Source organism: Pseudoliparis swirei, chromosome 12 (assembly GCF_029220125.1).
Source record: "Pseudoliparis swirei isolate HS2019 ecotype Mariana Trench chromosome 12, NWPU_hadal_v1, whole genome shotgun sequence".
Lineage (NCBI taxonomy): Eukaryota > Metazoa > Chordata > Actinopteri > Perciformes > Liparidae > Pseudoliparis > Pseudoliparis swirei.
In genome coordinates, this window is record NC_079399.1 from 6,938,795 (window position 1) to 6,959,585 (window position 20,791).

Sequence of the window (20,791 nt, forward strand, 5' to 3'; positions counted from 1 at the left end):
TTCAATTCTAGGTTGACTGATAGGCAATGGTGGAATGACAAACACTTCATTGAGCCAGGAGAGCAGGGCATCTTTTTCTTTTAGCTCCCTGTAGAACCGCAATTTAGTAGTTACTACTTGCCCCTGCATACCAGTGTTGAAGTTGTGTTGAATGACATCACTAATGATCTTCGATTTAGTTTGACACATTCTTTTGGCAAAACGAGTAAGTTCAACCATGACCCAGCATGTCAATACATGCGGGTCAAGCTTATCTTTTGGCTTGTCTTTGTCCACACACAGGCTCAGACCTATTTCCTTGCAGCGAGGGTAGTTGTCCATTATCAACTCCTCTATTGCTGAGGAGGTAGACGACGGATCCTTTGCTGGCTTTTGTGCCGAGCAGTTTGCATCAGCAGAGTCTGCGACAGTCTTGGTGGTTGGATGAGGATGTTGGATGTGACGAGAGTTAAATTTATGCTGCCGATGCTTATGAATTCTGACTTGATAGCATTTGGGGCAATATAAATGTCTCTCAAAGGTAGGTTCTGGTTTCCACCTTGTGTCAGGGAGTTCGAATTGTATTTTCATTTGAGATTTTTTTTTCTTCAAATTAAAATATACTTGCTTAAATGTGTTATTTGCAAAAGCACTGCGGTACAGCTCATTGTTGAAATAAAGATGGAAATTATACTCCAGTATCTCTGTTATGAAATACTTTTGGGCCGACAGCAATTCTGTGGCAAAAGTGTGAAGTTCAACCATGATGCCATTGGTTAGTAATTTGGGATCAAGATTCTGTTTTACTCCAGATCCTACATTGAAATCAATGCCTACTTTCTTACATCTCGAGTAATAATAAAGTGGACAATGTTCTTCATGAGGTCTTGAGAGGATTTGCTGAATGTGATTTTCCTTCAATTGCCAGAGCTTTAAATTGATGTCATTTAGGAGTTCCAATTCAGGCGTATTAACTTCCTGAATCACAATTGCAGCCTGGGAAGAACCAGCGCTAGCTGCATCAGGATTTAGGATGTTCTGGGAATCCAGTTTAACATTTGTTGAGATTCTTCTCTTGTCGCCTTTAACATATGTAGCATTGGGAACATTCCTTTTCTCCACTGCAACAGGAATTCGTGCAACAATACTTGTGGCAAAGTTAGAATCTCCACATTGTGACACAAGATCCAGATTGTGTTTTAGGATGTCAACACAAATCTGCTCAAATGTTCCACACAACTTTTCTGCAAAGTTTATCACTTCAGTCATTGCTCCATAGGTCAGTTTGTTGATATCCAGCTTCTTGTTTGGTTGAGTATGGTTTACATGTAGCTTCAGATTAATTTCCTTGCAGAAAGGATGAAGATCCACACACTTCTGTGAAATATGTTCTTCAGTTTCAGCCTGTGAATGAGGAGGAAACCCACAGGCAACATCACCCTTCTCCATCCTTGATATGCTTCCGAGTTTAGCGTGGACATTGCCCACACTCTGATTTGTCATACTTATTGATGGTATGGGACCATGGAATTGAAAGACCTCTTTTGAGAATTTTACTGCATCTTCACAATCTTTCAGTTGACTTACTATCTTCTTAATTTCACATGTGAAAATATTTCTCTGGTATTCACTCTCCAGTCTGATCTTAAAGTTGGACTCAAGAATCTCCATGATGAAATTATGTAGGGATGAATTCATTGCTATGGCAAATCTAGCAATCTCCAACAGTAAAGAATCAGACAGAGAATCAACACTGAAGTGTTTCTTTCGGCCATGTCCAATGTTGAATTTAAGGCCAAACCTCTTGGACTTATTGAATGGATTCAACTCTTTAGCAGAGAGGATTTGTTTTACACGGTTAGCACGCAACTTCCACATGTTCTCTGTTCCCAATTCCTCTTGTTCCATGTCACATTTCTTCTTTTTTTTTTTGTGATTCTGTGTTTCCTCTTCACCTCCACCAAGCCCTTTTTCATCAGGTTGACATATCAATGACTTGTTATTTGCATTTACAATTGGTAAACTAGATGAGATGTTGGTGGTGTCGATTGAAGCCGCACAAACGTTCCGACAACTTGCTTCTGATTCTCTAGAGATGTCTGAGCTCAGAGAACATCTTTGGGGATTTTGGAAGTGATCTTGATTACCAGAGTTTGTGACTTTGTCCGAGTCGAGATCAGACTCTCCTTGTGGACAAGTGTGGTAGTTCTCCATTTCTACATCCTCCTGTTCTTTGTCACATTCATTGCCAGTGAAGGAGTCTAGATCAAACTCTGATAGAGAACCAGTTTGACAATGATCTCCCTCTGACGTTCGAGTGGGACACAATTCAGTGTGATGAGAGTGTGTGTTTGTCTCCATGTCTTTAGACTTTTCTCTTCTGTGCTCTTTGTTTGAACCAGATCGTCTTGCCTTTGTCACTTCCTGAAACAGATTCTGCTGGACTTCCATATTGGAAGGTGCTGAGCCTCTGGTTACTTGGAAGGAAAACGGCATATTTTTAAACTCCATGCTTATCTCACTACCAGTGGTGATAAGACCATTTCTTCTTCTTAGTAAGTTCGATATCCTTAACCAAATTAGATTGTTTCCATGTTGACTCTTGAGATAAAGTTCAAAATTGTGCTCCAGCACCCCCAGGACGATAGGTGTGAAGGATGCAGCCAGTATGTTGGTGAAGTGTACCAGTTCTAACATCACACCCTTTGTCAACAGACCTGGATCTAGACTTTGTTTTGACCCAACATCAAGGTTCAGACACATTTCCTCACAATAAGGAAATTTAGGGAGAAAAGCATCCTCAATCAGTTCTTCTGCTGACATTGCTCCAGATCCCTTAAATCCATCCTTATCTTCACTGTCGTCACCGTGTGCTCCTTCCATGTCTTCCAAGAGACTTTCCATCTTCATGTATTCTTTGGATGTTGCTTGTGAACATGCGTATTGATCTCCATGTGCAGTATCATCCATCTCCACTACAACACTTTCAGTCTTCCGCTCTGCAGATGCCATGTTCAGCCCATTGTTGGTTTTGCATTCTGGCTTTGATGACAAGTCAAAGAGAGTAAACACTTCTTCTTTATCTTCAGGAGGTTTCTTAATCAGGTCTTTGACTTTGTGCAGAATTTGAGCAGTAAAGTCAGTCAGCTGTTGCTCATTTTCCAACCCAAGATCAAAATTGTTCTCAAGAATGCTGGTGATAAAATGCCCTTTACTCTTGTTGACTGTTTTAGCAAAGTCACAGACTTCAAGTATCACCCCATTTGTCACAAATTGCAAGTCAATTTTTTTCTGTGTGTTGGATGCCACATTAAAATCCAACCCTATTCTATTGCTGTGATGGAATGGTTCTAGACATACTGAAAGTTTCTTTCCACACATAACGCGCCACTGCCATACTTTGTTGGAATCCATCTTTTTGTGGTCTTCCAGGCAGCAGGTGTCCATGTTGTCCAAGACAATGATCTATTCTTCTTTGCCTTCTTTTCCTGTTTTTGGTTCGGGAGAAAAAAGGAAACATGATAGACATTATATCTTATCCTGGAGTTATCCACAATTAATTCATTAGGAAATAATTAACAGGCTAAAATACATCACACTTTTTTCACTTCACGGTTCTCAAATTTGAAGAATTGAACTTTTAAATCTTTTTGTGTTTGTTTGACTTTGGCCAAACTCTCCCATCATGGACACATTTTTTGGATAATAATGTCTGTACATTGCAATTATGCTCTGTTCTGTAATTATTCCAGTTTAATACATACCTCGTAAGACAGGCTTTAGCTGAGCTCGGAGTTCCTCCATCATGTTTGGTCCACACAGCATATCTGCATCTTAGTTGGACATCCCCCCCATCAGCTGGTAGAGTGCAACCCTGAATGAAATTTGTTTTAAAGTTTCTTTACTCATCCAAAAATAGAAACAACAACAGTTGAACAGCAATGAAAGAAGTATTCAGATCTAGTAACACTACAGTGTAGAAATATTGTTACAATTAAAGTCCTGCATTCAAAATCTCCCAAAAGTATTACTTACTAAAATATCCAAATAGTTAAAAAAATAAAAGTACTTAACAGGCAGAAAGGCCCAATTCAGAATATCATAAAACTGAATCATAATTATTGATGTATTAGCTTGTATCCAAGTATTGTCACAGGCCGTTCAGTTCCAAACAAAGATATCGCGGACGGAAAATAACCACTAGGACCGATAGCAAGAGTGCCACGCACGACAAGGAGTGTGGAGCATGCGGAAGACAACATGGTCGCATGGAGAAATGCCCCACAAAAGGACGGAAATCCATCAAATGCAAAAAGCCCAACCTCTTTGCAAATATGCGTCGGACGAAACCACAGTATCAAACAACAAAATACAAGCCCAAGAACGTTCATGCTGTTTCAGAAAGCACAGAACAGGCACCAGTGGATCTGGACACTATTATAAAAAAGCATGAAAATACAACAAGGGAACAGGCATTCGCAGGAGGTGGAAATAGGAACCGCAAGGCACAAGCTAAAGCTCAAGATATATACGGTGCCTGAGGACATTGAGTCTCAAACAGTACAGCAGACCCTGCAGGTCATAAAGGTTCCAAAAAACAGCAGACTGTGATCTCACTAGATAAGGACAATAAAAAAGTTACAAATAATAACTGTTAATAACTGACAATGGTTTTCATTATTCTTCAGGAAAACAGAAGATTCTTGTATGCCATATTCTTGCAAATATGGAATACATTACTGCCTCTATACAGTTTCTTCTGAAATGTTTATGTGGATAATGTTCCAAAAGAAGGGGGATGTAGTATCTTGACTCCTTCCTGTTCAGGTAACTGTGTTGTTGTGATGACGTCACCCAAATGCGCAAACTACTAACTAGGACGTGAAACAATATAAATGGACGCACCGCGCCCAATAAGCTGGTATCAAGTGTTCTACTTTGACAATGCACTGTCACTATACACATAGAAGTACTACATTATATATTTCATAGAAGAAAACAAACTTTATTTGGTAGAACATTCGCGTGCAAAGAAACATCCCCAGCAGCCATGACAGCATGTGGAGAAAAGCACAGCGATGATCGAAATATAACGAAATAAACGAGTAAATACGTACCAAATGTTGGCTGAACAACCGTCAAATCTTCTCTTCTTTGTTAACTGTAAGCACTGTTTTCCATGTGATATCTACGACTAAAAATCTCCCGGCTGCAAAAGAAACACTGGGACGACGGTGCACAGCCTTTGCAGGAAGTGAAGAAGGACGATCTGCGCAGGGATTTCAAAATAAAAGTAGCCCAAAACGAAACCATTTACAAAATGTCATTTTTGAAAACACAAAATCAGGGTTTTTTAATAAAAACTCTTAATCTCGATATAAATTGTGTCCTCCTACAGCACAAATAACATACATTTTCATATAATTTCAACCATATTCGTCCATTTTTAAACTATGATACTGTTAACACAAAGATACATTAACCTAATCTGGTGCTTATGGACAACACATATGTATATCCTTACGAGCACAACGTTACTAATTAACACATGTTAATTAAAGGAAAACGAGGTCTCTATAAAATAAGTAAAAGTGCATCTTTCAGAAAAAGGGAAAGCAGAGCTTTAGAGTAACCTCTTTTCTATTGGCTATAATGTTCATGGACAAGATAAGAGAGAGATATATACTTTATTAATCCCCAAGGGGAAATTAGTTCTCTGCATTTAACCCATCCTTAGTTATTAAGGAGCAGTGGGCTGCAGTGATGCGCCCGGGAAGCAACTGGGGGTTCAGTGCCTTGCTCAAGGACACTTCGACTTGCTACTAATGGGGAGAGCCGGGATCGAACCGACAACCTTGGGGTTGCAGGACGACCCCCTTACCCCACTGAGCTACAGCCGACAAGAAAGTTGAACCAATCCACAGGTTATTAGCCTGTTTATTCTCATCGTTTATCAGACATAGGACACAGGTCTAGCTCTACTGGGATATAACTAAATCACTAAATTTATGAATTCCAGAGAAGAAGCATTCATGCAGATATTTCCTTTCTTTGTAGAAAATGAACTCAATCTGAGCAGGCTTTTCCTGTACATTTCAGAAAACACAGACGTTTTAGCCAATTACTCAATCAGGAAACATAAATATTTAATTCAAGCACATCAGAAAAAAGACCAACAATTTAGGGGGGGGGGGGGGCTACACTATTTAGCTCATAAATCACCTGTGTGGCTGCCAGCATTAAAGGTTGCAATAGTGATAACAAAGAGACTAAAGCTCCATCGGTTTAACATAGAATGAAAGCTGTCGAAATATCTAATAATTCAGATTACCGTAGCTGCTGTTGCTTCGATATCAGACCTCAAGAGGAAGGACGGCTTGATGAATAGATAATGTGAAAAGTGTGTCTGTAGTGTAAAAACATACGACTGCACCAAGAGGATGACCGTGTGCTGGCCTTTGTTCATCTTTTAGAATATAATTTATGTATCTTAACACTATAAATTAACAAAACTAAAGTTTACTTTCAATACAAAACCGTTGACTCATTTGGCTTGATTTTGAGTGAGCGGGTCAAGACGACCCTGAAGAGCACAGGTGTCTCATCTCTATTGATCTACATCACCCAATGATAAAATAGTTACAAAATGCAAATACAATTTAGGAGAAAATACAGGTTATGGTAGACTAAAGCAATAAAAAAAAAACGTACCATAAAATTAGTTTGAACATGTATTTTTCATTAAAACGAGTGAGTTCTCCTGATTGAACTCTTATCTATGAAGGGGTCAATAACTCAATGCTTTGTAAAGATTATTAGTCCGTTTATTTTCATTGTTTATCAGGCATTGGCCATATGTCCAGATCTACTGGGATGTAAGCATCACTCACGGGCCACCATTTTGTAAAGCACACACAAAATGAATGAATTCAAACGAAGAGGCATTCATAATTAATGTCGATTAATTCCTTCCTTCGTAGAAAATGAACTCAAACTGAGCAGGCTATTCCTGTACATTTCAGGACACACATACAGATTTTTAGCCAATTACTCCATAAGGAAACTTAAATATTGAATTCAACCACAACAAATCAGAAAACAAAAACATCCTACAAATCAGGTTTGAATTAGCATTGGACAACAATTTAGACAGCTTTCAATATCCATTTTATGACCAGTAAATCACATTTATTGTAATTACAAGGTTACGTTTATGTTTGTTTGGGTGAGGGAAAAAGACCTGGAGATAAAACTTCTGCTTGGTTGCTTAAACACTTCTATTCGGATGTTGCAACATGGAAACAACTGTTATTCTTTAATCTCTTTGTCTCAGTGCAGCCTACAGCGTTGTGTTCCTTGGGGTCTGTTCAGAAGGCTCTGAAAAGCTGGTTTGGCATGTAAGCCAGGTGGAGGAAGGAAGATTGGGCTTCTCTCTCGAGGATTGCCAGCTCCTTGACCGTCGGGGCCAGAACATCCACGTGACCCTTGTAGTTACCGCCTTAGTAAAAGCAACAGGTGTGTTGGTCAAGTTCAACATGCAAGCAGCAAATTAACAGCCAATCCATGAACTAGTTATAGATATTTTTGATGACTCAAATGTGTAGTGGAAGCTTTGTGATGATTCATAAAGCCAGTGTGGCTACAATATGCTTGTACACAGTGGTCACTGTACAGCACACATACCTCCCGTAGTCTTGCGCTGACCATAGGTGACCTTTCCATCGAAATCATCAAGGGGTACTTTGATGTCTGGCTCACACTGGGTGATGGTGCACTTTAGATGCTCCTCAATATCTGACAGGAGCTGTGGTGAGAGGGAAGGGAAAAAAGAGGACACAAGTAGAACTGTTTTATCATTTATGTCACAATGAGAGATATGCGTTAAGTTCAAATGTGTGTGCGTGCTTGAGTTCCCATTTCCAGTGCTTCCCAAAATGAAGCGCTGCTCACAAGGGTTTCTCCATGAATGCATAATATTTCACATCAGACACATCCTTTCAAATCCAGGGGTGCCGTTTCCGTCGAGATGGCGAACGCATCCATTTCCCGTTTAATCACTTCAGCTGAGTCGGTCGCGTTTCAAATCGAAAACTTGACTTGCTTCATGAGCTTTATTATGTTTGTTAGGTTAACGTGTCTTACCTCTTTCTCGTTGTACCAGATGGTGCAACCTCCATCTTCCTTCAGCCGGGTGTTGTAGCAGCCTCTGCCTCGGTTGGCGCAAGCGTGGTACCACACCTGCTCAAATAGAAACATAAGAATTAAAAAAGATTTTTTAAAGTGGGCAAAATTTATTTCCGCCATTTTTTAATAATCCACCGAACCTTCTCCTTCTCCATAGCAACCAAGGAGATGGCCAGTCCCATTCTGTGAGTTAAAAGGAAATGAGCTGATTTTAAACTTTTTTCAGTTGAATCCTAATGTGAAGAAGATGAATTTTACACATCTCAATGTTGATTTTACAAAATGTACCACAACACACAAACTGTGACTTTTTAAAAGTAAATTCATGCTTACCTCTCGGCTCTTCCAACTCTGCCAATACGATGGACGTAGTTCTGCTTCTCATCTGGCAGGGTGACATTAATCACTGGAAGAAAAAAAATAAAATGAAGAGTGGATTTGTATATAAAAAAAAAAAAAAAAAAGAGCGGCGCAATATTTTGTAATAAACAAAATGGAAATCAAATATGTTCACCGTAAGGAACTCCGCGGACGTCGATTCCTCTGGCAGCTACGTCTGTGCAGACCAAGAGCCTCACTTCTTTTTTCTGAGCGCACAAGATGATCATCAAACTTTGCCAGACAGATTGTAATAAAAAAAAAAAGGTAAATTTATAAGTCTTTGTTACCTTGAAGCGCTCCAAGTTAGTTTTCCTCTCGTTTGGCTTACGATCACCATGGAGACAGACACAGGAGAGCTGGTGGGTTTTACTGTCTGGACCTAAAAAATAAAAAAATAGACCAATAATACATTGTCAACATGGATTATAACATCTTCATTTAGAAGCGTGTGTATGCACTTATAAACGTTGGTGAGTAAAGCCCAGTACCTCCTCCTTGCTGAATGAAGTACTGTTCCATGTTGTCACAGTCGATCTTGGTGCGGCAGAAGATGATGGCCTGGTCCATCTTGTGCTCCTTGATGGCCCTCACCGTGTACTCGCCCTTGAGCAGCTTGATGGCTTCTGACCACATTTCTAAAAACGTACACACAAATGGGGAATGACTGATATATATGTTGAATATTGATACGTGGGACTATGTTAAACACGTAACACTAGAGGGATGAGGTCAAATGGTCCAAACTGTGTGTTCCTCTCTGCTCTTACCTGCAGAATTGGCTCCTGCTCTGGTGTTATCTTTGGCATGGACTTCATCGGTCTATTCAAATCCAATAAAAAAAAGTTAAAAGCTTTGTCAACACATTTTTTTCCCGCTGCTGCATCCTCCCCACTTCATTGCGAGTCTTTGGGCCAAGACGAGGGACTCACCCGGACGTGGTTCTTGCCGAGGCGCTCCCACAGGCGATCGTTCTTGGGATTTACAGGCACCACCACGTGGTGGACACTCTCGGGGACGGAGTCCTCCCCCTTCAGGTCCACCCAGGTGGGAAAGTGCATGATACGCTCAGACAGCTTCTTCACGTCGAACGAATGCAGCGTGGCTGAGCAAACAATCACCTGGAAGAGAAGACATCGACTGATGCACATGGACACAACTGACCGTTCAAATGGACTTCCCCCTATCGTACGCCAATAACATATTCTTTCTTGCACCGCGGCTGCTTTGACTTTCATCTAAAGGGTGTTGTTCAGTGCCTACGTTAAGGTTTAAAGTGGTCGTCACTGAAATGCTTCTCGTCACACACATTTTACCTGCAGTCTTTTGCCGTCAGAAGTGACCTGAGGGATTTGGTTATGGATCCTGTTGATGAAGTCTGTGTAGCCTGCAGAAAGTAAGCCATCCTAAGGGACACATAGAACAGAGACCAATGGCGAGTGACTTCAGGGATTCTTATGGAAAGCAACCATTCCAATGCCAATAGTACACATAGTATGTAGGATGTGAAAATGCAATCGCTTCTGATGAGACAGGAAATACTCTTAAAGTGTTGCACATACACACTCATCCAGGACTAGAAAGCGGACTTGGGCCAGACTGAGCTTCCCAGTAGATATGAGGTCGTCCAGTCTTCCTGGTGTTCCCACCACAATGTCAATCTAATTATAAGATGACACAACAAAGCAGAAGACAGGAGAAGAGAACATGGAGAAAAAAAAAAAGAAGAGATGTCCATTAGTTTAAATAGTTTCAAATTTAAGTAAAATACATGTTTGTTTGAAGGCAGTTGATGTCACCAACCCCCTGTTCCAGAGCAGCCAGCTGATCTTTGGCAGGCACACCACCAATCACCAGCAGGTTCCTGTAGGGACACACATACTAACGTCATCAAATTAGGCACTGGCGCCATCTGCTGGTATAAAACAAGAAATACAAGAGGCAAACGTGGCACGCAATGACCTGTGTTTACCACTTTTAAAAATATTTTGATGTGACTCTGTGCCTTAACATACATTTTCTGCACAAATCCTAGTTTTACGATATTCGTGCAGACGCAGCTCTGTGGAGTCCTACCTGAGTTTGGGGTTATCCACATATTTCGAACACTGCTTGACATTGTTGAGGGTTTGTTCTGCCAGTTCTTTCGACGGCTCCAGGATCAGGGCTTTGGGTGCGTTGGATGATGCTTTTGCCTGACTCACTTTAGCACTGCCTGCACAAACGCAGAGCAAAGAGTTATTAAAGATTGTAATACACCTGTGGCACTTTCTTAGTGGTGATCAATGTGTGCCAGCAACAGTAGACATTTCATTGAAGTAGCTTGTTAAAAAAATTAAAAGAATGTCCTTGGAAAATATTGTGAAAAGAACTAATGCATTACCTGGTCCAACATAAAATTATCTTTGGCTCTATGTAAGTGTATGATGTCCATCTCACAATAACATGCAGTTTATTTTCTTAGCGCACCTGAAATGAGGTTGCATCACACACCTGCTTGAGAAGATTTGACCGTGTGGCCCTCTGGTGCCTGGTTGATGGCAATGAAGCCACTCTTAGGGGCATTTTTAAAGTCTTCCCCTCCGAAGTTGAACTTGAGCTCTGCATTCTGGCAAACAGATTAGGAAACAAACAATATGTATGGTGCAAATCTGACATCAATCTTTTTTTTTACCATTATTTTTTATGTGGTACCTTGAGCACACAGGAGGCAAAGAAGGGCTGACTCTGCACAGGTTGAGGGATCTCAAAAGCCACACCCAGGTCATTGCCTAAAAAAAGAAAACAGAGACAATATGCACAAAACATGAGTAATGTTGCCATTTAACACCGAGTGCAGATGTTTTCCATAATCATGATGATGAGAGTGAGAACAGCACCATTTTTAGAGAAGGAAATCTGTCCCTTGTCTACATCCAGGTAGCATCCAATCGTGTCATGCATGGTAAACTCCTACAAAGAGGCAAGATAACAAAGAGAAAACATGTTTGAAAAATGATCCGTAATAATTGTTTACGTGTATAAATAGTCACTGATGAATTGTCACCTCTCCATAGCTGTCAAACTGCTTGTTGTTCGATTTCTTTCCCGTCCCACCAAAACCAAAACCATATTTATCAGTTCCTGGAAAGAAAGAAAATACTTTGTAAGTATTGGGTTATTTTTCTCTCTTTAGACCATTTATTTTAGCTGTTCCATCTACAGCATGGAGACTGTGAGGTGGGCATGAGCATACCCAAGTCCAGGGCTGCCTGACTGGTGGACCAGCCAATGCGACACAATCCCTGGTCATGGCAGGTCACCTCAAAGTAGTACTTCCCTGGACACAGAAAGAAATGGACAGATAACAATTGCTTCATTCCATTGCAAATCTATCAAAGATATGTTTGGTTCCCCGTGAAGTGCATGTATGTTGTCCCGAAGTATTTGTGTGCATTAAATACCTTTGGTGACCCCTTTTGTAGAGCGACAGCCATGCCACTCTTTAAACTCCCTGCTCTGGCAGCACAGACCATCTGAACCAATCGCTGTAGAGGTATACAAAAAAAAGAAAGAGAAAACAAGTGACAATGAGGTGACCAAGAACAAATCTAAAATGTGGCCGTACATGTGTATATTTGATCCCCTTACCAAAGGCTGTACTGCGGTCATAAGGATTCATCTGCCAATTGTTGAAAACTGAACAAAAACAAAGTACAAAGAGCAGGTTAACTATCTGCAGAGCAAAAAACACCACTTTTATAATAGTTTAGAATTGTTATAGTGGCCTGACCACAACACTGTACAATGTTATGAACAGCTGGCATATCAAACACACAGAATGCAAAAAATTGCCTCACTTGCTCCTCCAGCCTTGATGGAGGGTCTGCCTCTCTTGCCCTCCTGCTCGTCCTTCAGGGTTTCATACACAACCTGGATCACTGGGATACTGAAGGCCTGAGGATGACAATAAGTACACTTACGTTTTAGTATGTTACCCGGCCTAATGTGGTCGATGCAAACTGCAGAGGTATAATACATATATTATTTTTTTAAAGAGTGTCTGTCAAGTACTTACTCCTGTTTTACCACTCCCAGTTTCTGCTGCCTAAAGAAGAAAGACAATAAAAACAGATGTAAAACTTGCTGTGTGCACACTTTCTGTCTGAGACAAAGGGAAACAAAAAGGTAAACCTACCATAAGAACATCACCTCCACCAAGGATAAGGGGAATGGACTCTGCCTGGATGTCTGTCGGTAGCCTGCAATACAATGATTAAAATACATCAGCTCCGTGTCAACTGGAACAGGCAACAACAACCTAGACATATATGACAAATATGGGCACGGTTTTGTAAGATTGATACGCCCAGTATCAGGTTTGCAGAGCGACTTACAGCCAGTCCAGCTCTTCAACAGCTTGCGCGATTTCAGGCATAACCCCCATTTCTGTTGGACAAAAGACATACTATGAAGTTCAATACGCGGGCGTAACTTTTAAAAAGTCGTTTGGAGTTTCAATAAAATACGAACGCGACGTCAATATAATGAAGTTGATAGTCTCACCAGTAAACGCAGCCATTATTGCGACTGCTGCGAGTGCAATTCCACCGGATGTAACGTTGACGTGTGCAGAATATTCGGCTCGGTGCAATTTATTAACTGGGCCAGCCCGCTAGTCAAGCAGCCTTGTGCCATTGGTTCCGGTTTGTGAACGAGTTCGTTAAATAGGTTACATATTTTACTACATACATTTCTTTCAAGGTGAGCTACATAAACACATATGTATGTTGATATCATATTATGATAGACCAATTCAAGCTATGAAACGGCTTTTCTTTATTAGTTAGTATATCTTTACAAAGGCGGTTTCCTGATGTATTTTGTCCTCTCCTACTCGCCGTAGTCTCTGCCAGCCAGCGCAAGTAAACATGGCTGAAGAAAGTCTGATTGAAGGCGAAGATGAGAACATTCTATATGATTTACTTGTCATTACTGAATGGCCGCCAGAGACGGACACTCAGGTCAGTCCGTCTTCCATTCTTGCTCGTTTTCATTTCAGTGTGTAGGTCCTTTGTTAAACATTTAGTTGTAAAAGACAACTCTATCATCAGTTGCGAGGGGTCAGCCGCTTAAAGCCACGTAGCATACAATCACTAGCTGCTACATTCCTAGCTAGACCCTCATGCTCTCATTTCACATGCACACACCTGTGTTTCCCTTCATTAATTATTGTGCTGTGGGAAGTTAACGTTCAAGTTTCGACTGTAAGGCAACAATCACATTTGGCCTCATTTAGCTAGCTGAAGTCCAAAAGTACGAGCCTGCTGGACTAACTTTGCCGCTTTTACATATTCACTAGTCAAACAATATTTAATGATGACCACGACGCACATCATAAGCTCACATGCCGCTTTCTGACATTTTCAGTTGCGAGGAAACAAGGAGCACAACACCTCAATTATTGCAAAGGCAGTGACAGGTAAGTTAATTTTGTTGGTGGGGTTGCATAACATTAGTTGTGGTACTCTGCATGCCGAAAGGGGGAACTTTACTTTATCACAACATACATATTCAGCAGGTGACGGTGGGTATGCGTACCCATTATGGAATGTAACCTTTACTTTCGTCTTGGTGGGGGTTGCTTCCACCAATACAGTGTAGTATTGGTTCCCAGAAGTGGTGCCAGTTGCTGGAAAGTAGACCAGAACGTCTGTTGATGTAACATTTTTCTTTGTCTGTTTATGTGAAGCGTTTTTCTGTGTGCTGGACTGGAGGACAGAAAACATCTCCATTATACCTTGCATATTGTTGATCGTGGTTGTTCGCTGCTGCTAGCTGGCTGAGGGCTACCAAACGGAATTTTGTTATATCACGACAATGACAGCGTACACCTCTTTCTCTTTATCTTTTATATTGATGTCTATATAAAAAAGCATTTTAATTAAAGCCGTCTGTCTGTTTTAATTCCTGTTAATTTGTCAGATATGTCAGACTGCTCGGTGCAGATTTCGTATGAACCTCTTTCATAATACCATAGTCTCTTTCACAAAAAACAGATTACTGATTTCCAGGTCCTGTATGTCCTTTCCTGCAGGTGTGACAAGATTTGGCTGATACAAGGATCAATAAAATATGGGATTGTATCATTTATAAATTTTTACTAACTGTGATCTATTTCTTACAGGGCCGTTCCGCTTAATCTTGCACTACTTGTGGTACAGGTAAGTTCCTCACTTTTACACTGGCAACTACAAGGGACAGACGTAGCAGCATGTAGCTGTGATTCATGGTGCTTCTTAGTTGTGTGATTTTTAGAACAGAGGTGTGTGTGGCTTAATTAATACCTGTCTAACTACGTCACAGTAGAACCACAGATTTTATTTTGACTGTCTGTCAGCAAGCCTATATTTAAAATCAGTTACCTTTTACGAATCTGTTTTTAACCACTGACCCAGGAAATCCTACAAACCTGAACTGATGTGCAACAAAACAAAATAAATGTTCACAGGAAGAATCTTGTTCAGAATGCTTCTGTCATCCTTATGATGCCAGATAATAGATTTATTGCTGTGTTATAATAGCAGTTTTAACACTGAGCTACTTATAAGAAAATAAGATGAAACTATTTTATTTTGTGATGTTCTAAATAGTCACAATGAACCTTGATTGATTCAATAAGAGCCATATTTTATAGTTCTATTTACTAAAAAAGAGCCTATTCTTTTAGGTTTAGCCTGGAATTAACAGCAGCCCCCTGTAACATGTTCCCTTAATACATGCTTGAACAAGCTATAGTTGAGAAAATGCAACAATAAAAGAAATCAAGTAGATTTCACGTCCTTGAAATGACAGGGTCTGGGGCATAACCGATGTGTACACTACGTGTGACAGTTTCAACAAAAATGATGGAAAACTACTTTTAAAAGTATATTTGTTTTGGTTTTCTGGCCACTCGTTAAGTGGTGTTTGATGTATGAAGTATTTGTAAAGGAAGTATGACATGGTACCTCATATGAGGGCATTGATTATTCACATCCTGTCTTTTATTTGGATGTCTACATATCTTTACGAAATCAGTTAAAAAGTAACGTTTATATGTAACCGTTTGGAACAGAAGTGAGTAGGCAGACACCCTGCCGGGCGTGCTTGATCTGCACTTCCTGGAATCTACTACACACAATCCTGTATTGAAGGTGTGAACTTGTTTCACCCTGCCTTGTTCCTTACTGCCCATCCTGTTAACAGATAGCTAGATGTGGCCTGCAGTAGATTCTGTAATGCCACAGCACCAAGGCCTGCTTATCTTGTCAGCAGCTGGACAGCTAGCAGCATCAATAACCGTGTTAAATATTTAAAAACTCCTCTCGCCATGCTTGGCTCTTTGCTGTCCTTTACGTTTTGTAGAGAAACGATTTTATTAGAAATGAGCAAACGGATCAAGCAGGCTTCCCTCACATTCTGTGACATTTTAATCTTCAACACACGCTTCTGGCAATTTTGCTGAAGTTCAAAATTAGTACAATGATAATTTATTTTTAAAAGGATATTTTGATGGTAAGTCAGACAGTTAATTTACCAAATGGATAATTAAACGACACCTTTCAAACAAACCATTAACACAATGGCAGTTTGTAAACTCTCCACAACTTATTTACTGGGAACAGACTACCTTTGTTTGACAGATCATTAGGTGTCCATTGAATGATCACCACATTATATGAATAAATAAAACTCATTTCAAGGCCATTTCCTAATACAATTCTAATTGTATGCAATTTAGTTTTTGTTTTAAAATAGGTATAATTAATTTGCATTTAAGCTAGTTTTAATTTAATTATAATTGAATACAATTTTAATTTAAATTAAATATAGTTTCATAATAATGTAATTAAAAAAAAATCTTTTTTTATGCCACCTCATGAAATTGATCTTATTCAATTTGAACATTTGAAATTTAACATAAATTAATTTATGTTTTGTAATGACATTTTAATCTAATCTAATTTCAGTGTAACTGAATTAAATGTATTTAATTAATCAGTTTAATGTAATTGCATTGATGTAGTTTAATTGAAATTATTTTATTTTGAAAGGAATTTGATTTCATTATTAGTATTTTTTACTTCACTTTTATTTGTATTTAAATTTAATCCAATTACACTTTTTTATTTTTTTATTTTTAAGCAAATCAAATGTGATCTAGCTCCTGTCCATACTTGTGTATATTTTATTTGACATTCACTGACACAGACTGCTCACCTTTAAAACAATGACTACTGGACCGCTTCTCCTATCTCTGTTGATCTCTCCGTCACTCAGTTAAAGTCGCTCTGTCAAAGGTCCTAAATAGGGAAGTAAGCTTTATGTTAGTCTCCATCAGATGAACTCCTATAATAAGTCAAGAAACATACAGCATACAGTAATTAATACCGTCAAGCAGCTTTGAATGTGTTCATATTTTGACTGTTCCGTTTGTCTCTGTGAACCTCAGCCCGTCCAGCTCGTCTCTACCTCTTAGTCTGGTCCGGCTGGCCAACAAGCAGGTCAACTGGCAGCTGGTGCTTGGAAGGTGACACACACTCACACTCACACTCACACTCGCACACCTACCTACCTGCAGGCTACTTTGTTGCTGACCTGCACGAACCCTTCCTGTCCTCAGGTTTCCTCTCCCTTGTGCGTATCCCCTCGTCATTTAATTGTACTCATTACAGCAGACAAGCTCAATAGAAAGGCTGTTTTTTAAAAAGAATTGGCTATCGATCCCACAATGTAAGACGGTCAAACGATGTCGCGGATGTCCATCCGTTTGACTCGCTTGATCCTTCCATTTCGTTTCTGTCTCCCCTTGAATTCTTCCACCTCATTTAATTCCCTGTGAAACTCCGTCCGCTCCGTTTAATGCTCCCGCTTATTATTGTTTCCCCTCGCTTTAAGCCATCGCACACAGACCCTTCTTCAAGCCCTAATCTCCCATCCTAACCGGCCCGCTTGACACACTTAGTTTCCTAAATCACCCCAGATGGTCTTCATTTCATCCCCCACTTTTTTTAAATTATCAATCATAATGACATGTGTGATGCCCCTGTGGGTTCATCACCCTTGGAGCACGGTCGCAACAACATGTTATTACTTTTTCTCACCCCTATACCCCTCTGCTCTCTTTATCTTCTCTGGTTTTTGTTCTTCTTTTTAATCTCTCTTTGTTCATTCCTGACCGTTCTCTTGTTCTCTCCACAGTAATGGGAAGCTGTTGGCCGTGGTTCAGGACCAGTGTGTTGAGATTAGGTAATTATTGAACTCTATCCCGCCTCTGTCTGCATGTGCCGAGTGATAGAGAGCCTTTTAATTAAAGTGATGGGTTTATCACCCCCCACCCCCCCCCCCGAAAAAAGACCCGTAGTCTCTCGTCTTGTATCTAACGGACATTTTGCTTCCAGGCGTCAATACAATCATCAACAATGAGTACGTTTGTGCTCATTTTGAAGCGGCTGTAAAGATTTTCCGACCACAAATCCAATTTCCCCCCTCGCACGGGGAAAATGTGCTCAGTCGGCGATGTGCCCTATTGACACAAAGCAAACGCTTTAATTCGAGCACAATTCAAAAGTCAAAAGCGGCGAAGCCCGTGTCTTGCTTTCCAGAAGCGGACAAAAGGAAAAGTTCAACTGATGTGAGGCTTTGGATGAAAAGACTTGTTTACCCTTTACGCCCCCCCCCCCCCCCCCGCTGTACCACACACGCCGACATGTAAAACCAGAGCCAATGGAAAGGCTCCCCCTCGGCTTGGTGCTGTGGCTTTCCGCCGTGTCCTTTTTGTTCGCACCGTTGTTTAATCGTTTAATCACAGCGTGTTTTATGGCCCCTGCTTTACGGCGTGTGTTGGTGCGAGTGGGTGTTAAGTCCGCTCAAGGCCGTCTCCACTGAGCTCCGTTAAAGAGTCCGGCGACCGCCTTCTCTCAAGGCCCCTCGGCGTGATCCATGGAGCTGCTTCAGTTGGCAGGCGATCAGTGGCGATTACAGCCTCCCTTATCACCGGCCACATGAGGCGAACGGTGTGTGTTGTTGCACCCTCGGGTGCAGTGTACCTCTTATTTTTTTTTTTACCTTTCCTGTGTTTGCTCCTCAGGTCTGTGAGAGATGACTTTGGCTCACTTATTGGCAAGTGTCAAGGTAAGATCCTCTCCCACCTTTATTTATTTATTATTAAACATATAATGAAGTTCATGATATGTTTTTAACCTGCAGTCTTCATTTTAGTGTGTGTGTGTGTGTGTGTTTACACATTTACTTTGAATTAGTTTCAAAGACAAATGACGACCGCGGTGGCTAATGGGGAATGTGTGAACAACAGCAACAAAGATAATCACCGTCTTGCAGTGGCTGATAACAATACATCGCCTCCATTGTTTGATTAGCTATTAGCCGCGCCGGTTTTAATTGCTCTGAACATGCCGAGGCCCAAACTTTCGACAAGTTTGGAAGTGCAGGGGGGAAAGAAAGGAAATGCACCCGATTCATCACCCGGCATTAAGCATCTTTAAGCTGATTGTTTTTGAGGCGACAAATATATTGTTTAGGTTTCCTCTCAGCTTTATGTATCAATCCTATTTCCAGTAGTGGGCGATAAACCAAACTGTCCACTACCTGCCCAGCAGCAAATGCTCGACCAATGCCCCCCCCCACACACATACTGCTCTTTGTTCATATATTCTCCACTTCTTGCTTTTCTTCCTCCTCCTTTTCTTTAAGTATTTTCCTGATCTTCACCATCTTGTCTGTCACTATACTTGGCGTACACGTCTTCTGCCCGGGCCAGCCGTCACTGTGGGCCGTGGGTCTAATGGCTCATCGTGTGGACGGCAGTGGCCCCTGGGCCTGTGTAAACCCAGCCTCCCTCCCTCTTTTTCATTCCATTTCATCTCTCCTTTTCATTTTCGTTTTACTTAATTTCATTTCACGGAGATTTGTCCTAATGGATTTTCCTGTGATCCTGCCTTTAATGGCATCGGCTTTTAATAGAGGCTATCGTGTGTGTGTGTGTGTGTGTGTGTATGCATCCCAGTGCATGTTTGGTTTGTCCACACCTGTGTGTGGATAAACACGCATACACACACACACACACACATTATTTCTGCTCCTCTTACAGTGCAGTTATCTTGTACCACCCCGTACATAATTCATACGTGTTGAGCTCTGATAAATGCTCCTGTGAGGCTTTAGATAGAAGGCTTCTGTTAGGTCATTGATGTAATTCCCCCCACACACACACAAATCAAGAAAAAATAAATAACAAATCCGGACACTAGTATCCAATTTTCCAGCTCTCCAACAAAAAAAAAAGCCATCTGTGTGGAAATGGGCCCCTTCCACCCGTAGAACAACACACTGTCTCGAATTCATAATGGGAGCGAGATATGAGGGGAGGCGGTGTGACAGTGGAATGAAAAAAGAAAAGAAAAAAAAGAAGAAGATTGAAATAGGAAGCAAAAGAACAAGAAGGGAACAGAGGACACGCTTGGTGCCCGTGACGCTCACAATGCCGCCGTGTTCCTGTCTCCTCACGCCAGAGTCTCCAAGGTGTTTTCACTCGCCTACTTCCCGAGGTGCTCTCTGATACTCAGGCCTCAAAAATGGGAGAGCTATTATTTCTCACAGTGGGTGCCGGATTCATTGTCTCTGTCTCTCTCTCTCTCTCTCTCTCCCTTCTCTACGCCCGCCTCGCCGCCCACTCCCCCCCTCTGTTCTTCATTTGGATCTCTCGTCATACAATATCCGACGCCTCCGTTCGTTTGCCGTATTGCCCACCAGGGGTTGCGGCCGCGTTTGCTCGGCCCAGAAATTCAATACAATAAACGCTAATAGCGACGCGATGTGATATCAGCCGTAGAAGAAGAAAAAAATCTAACTCGCTTTTCAGAACTTTATTGCTTCGCAGACGCGGCGGCACCCCGTGGCGGGCGCATCATGTTCCACAGTGCACGCAGATGTCTGCGCTGAAGGTTGTATCGAGTTCTACTTAAACATCTGAAATGCGCGAGCCGGCTCGCGTGCGTGCGTTTTGCACGACACGAGTTGGACCCCATTTCCCACGTGCCCCGGCTCTTCTATCGGGAGGGACGGAGGAGCCTCGAGAAAGCGCTTTATCACAGCGATACGGTTACATCCACAGCGACGCTGAGCCAGCAGATTGGTGAAATCGTGGATTTATGATCCCCCCCTCCCCACACACCTCCTCCCTCTCCCTCACTCTCTCCACCTTCATCCC

At 41.2% G+C, this 20,791-nt stretch overlaps 3 protein-coding genes across 4 annotated transcripts in view; 1 reads left to right on the top strand and 2 right to left on the bottom strand.

The window, feature by feature from the left end:
- Window positions 1-1,378: 1,378 nt before the first annotated feature.
- Window positions 1,379-5,178, bottom strand: LOC130203003 (uncharacterized). The gene is made up of 4 exons (XM_056428902.1): window positions 5,097-5,178; window positions 3,744-3,853; window positions 2,127-3,467; window positions 1,379-1,383 (listed from the first exon to the last, which is right to left on the bottom strand). The coding sequence occupies exons 3-4, from the start codon at window positions 3,424-3,426 to the stop codon at window positions 1,379-1,381; spliced, it is 1,305 nt and encodes a 434-aa protein (XP_056284877.1). The 5' UTR covers window positions 3,427-3,467; window positions 3,744-3,853; window positions 5,097-5,178.
- Window positions 5,179-7,129: 1,951 nt separating this feature from the next.
- On the bottom strand, window positions 7,130-13,129 carry ddx1 (DEAD (Asp-Glu-Ala-Asp) box helicase 1). Its single transcript, XM_056428658.1, has 26 exons — window positions 13,087-13,129; window positions 12,918-12,969; window positions 12,719-12,782; window positions 12,599-12,628; window positions 12,381-12,477; window positions 12,172-12,219; window positions 11,985-12,068; window positions 11,777-11,860; window positions 11,588-11,664; window positions 11,421-11,493; window positions 11,236-11,312; window positions 11,035-11,149; window positions 10,618-10,756; window positions 10,345-10,405; window positions 10,104-10,202; window positions 9,858-9,947; window positions 9,474-9,662; window positions 9,312-9,363; window positions 9,033-9,179; window positions 8,832-8,923; window positions 8,678-8,750; window positions 8,497-8,569; window positions 8,304-8,346; window positions 8,122-8,217; window positions 7,663-7,783; window positions 7,130-7,477 (listed from the first exon to the last, which is right to left on the bottom strand). Exons 1-26 carry the CDS (start codon window positions 13,100-13,102, stop codon window positions 7,347-7,349), a joined length of 2,223 nt encoding a protein of 740 aa, XP_056284633.1. The 5' UTR covers window positions 13,103-13,129; the 3' UTR covers window positions 7,130-7,346.
- A 322-nt stretch (window positions 13,130-13,451) lies between these two features.
- nbas (NBAS subunit of NRZ tethering complex) overlaps window positions 13,452-20,791 on the top strand; it is a 151,585-nt gene continuing 144,245 nt past the window's right edge. For both annotated transcript variants that reach the window (XM_056428488.1, XM_056428489.1), the window contains exons 1-6: window positions 13,452-13,544; window positions 13,951-14,002; window positions 14,708-14,744; window positions 17,015-17,092; window positions 17,764-17,811; window positions 18,653-18,696. In XM_056428488.1, the coding sequence (XP_056284463.1) occupies window positions 13,452-13,544; window positions 13,951-14,002; window positions 14,708-14,744; window positions 17,015-17,092; window positions 17,764-17,811; window positions 18,653-18,696 (352 nt within the window). The remainder of the gene's footprint in view (window positions 13,545-13,950; window positions 14,003-14,707; window positions 14,745-17,014; window positions 17,093-17,763; window positions 17,812-18,652; window positions 18,697-20,791) is intronic.

Bases quoted from the DNA above. Each gene is read 5' to 3' on its own strand.
- LOC130203003 (XM_056428902.1), bottom strand. From the start codon at position 3,426: ATGGACACCTGCTGCCTGGAAGACCACAAAAAGATGGATTCCAACAAA.
- ddx1 (XM_056428658.1), bottom strand. The intron at 12,069-12,171 runs GTAAGGGGATCA...ATACCTCTACAG, and splicing joins TGACCGCAGTACAGCCTTTG to CGATTGGTTCAGATGGTCTG. The intron at 8,751-8,831 runs GTAACAAAGACT...TTGTGCGCTCAG, and splicing joins CTAACTTGGAGCGCTTCAAG to AAAAAAGAAGTGAGGCTCTT.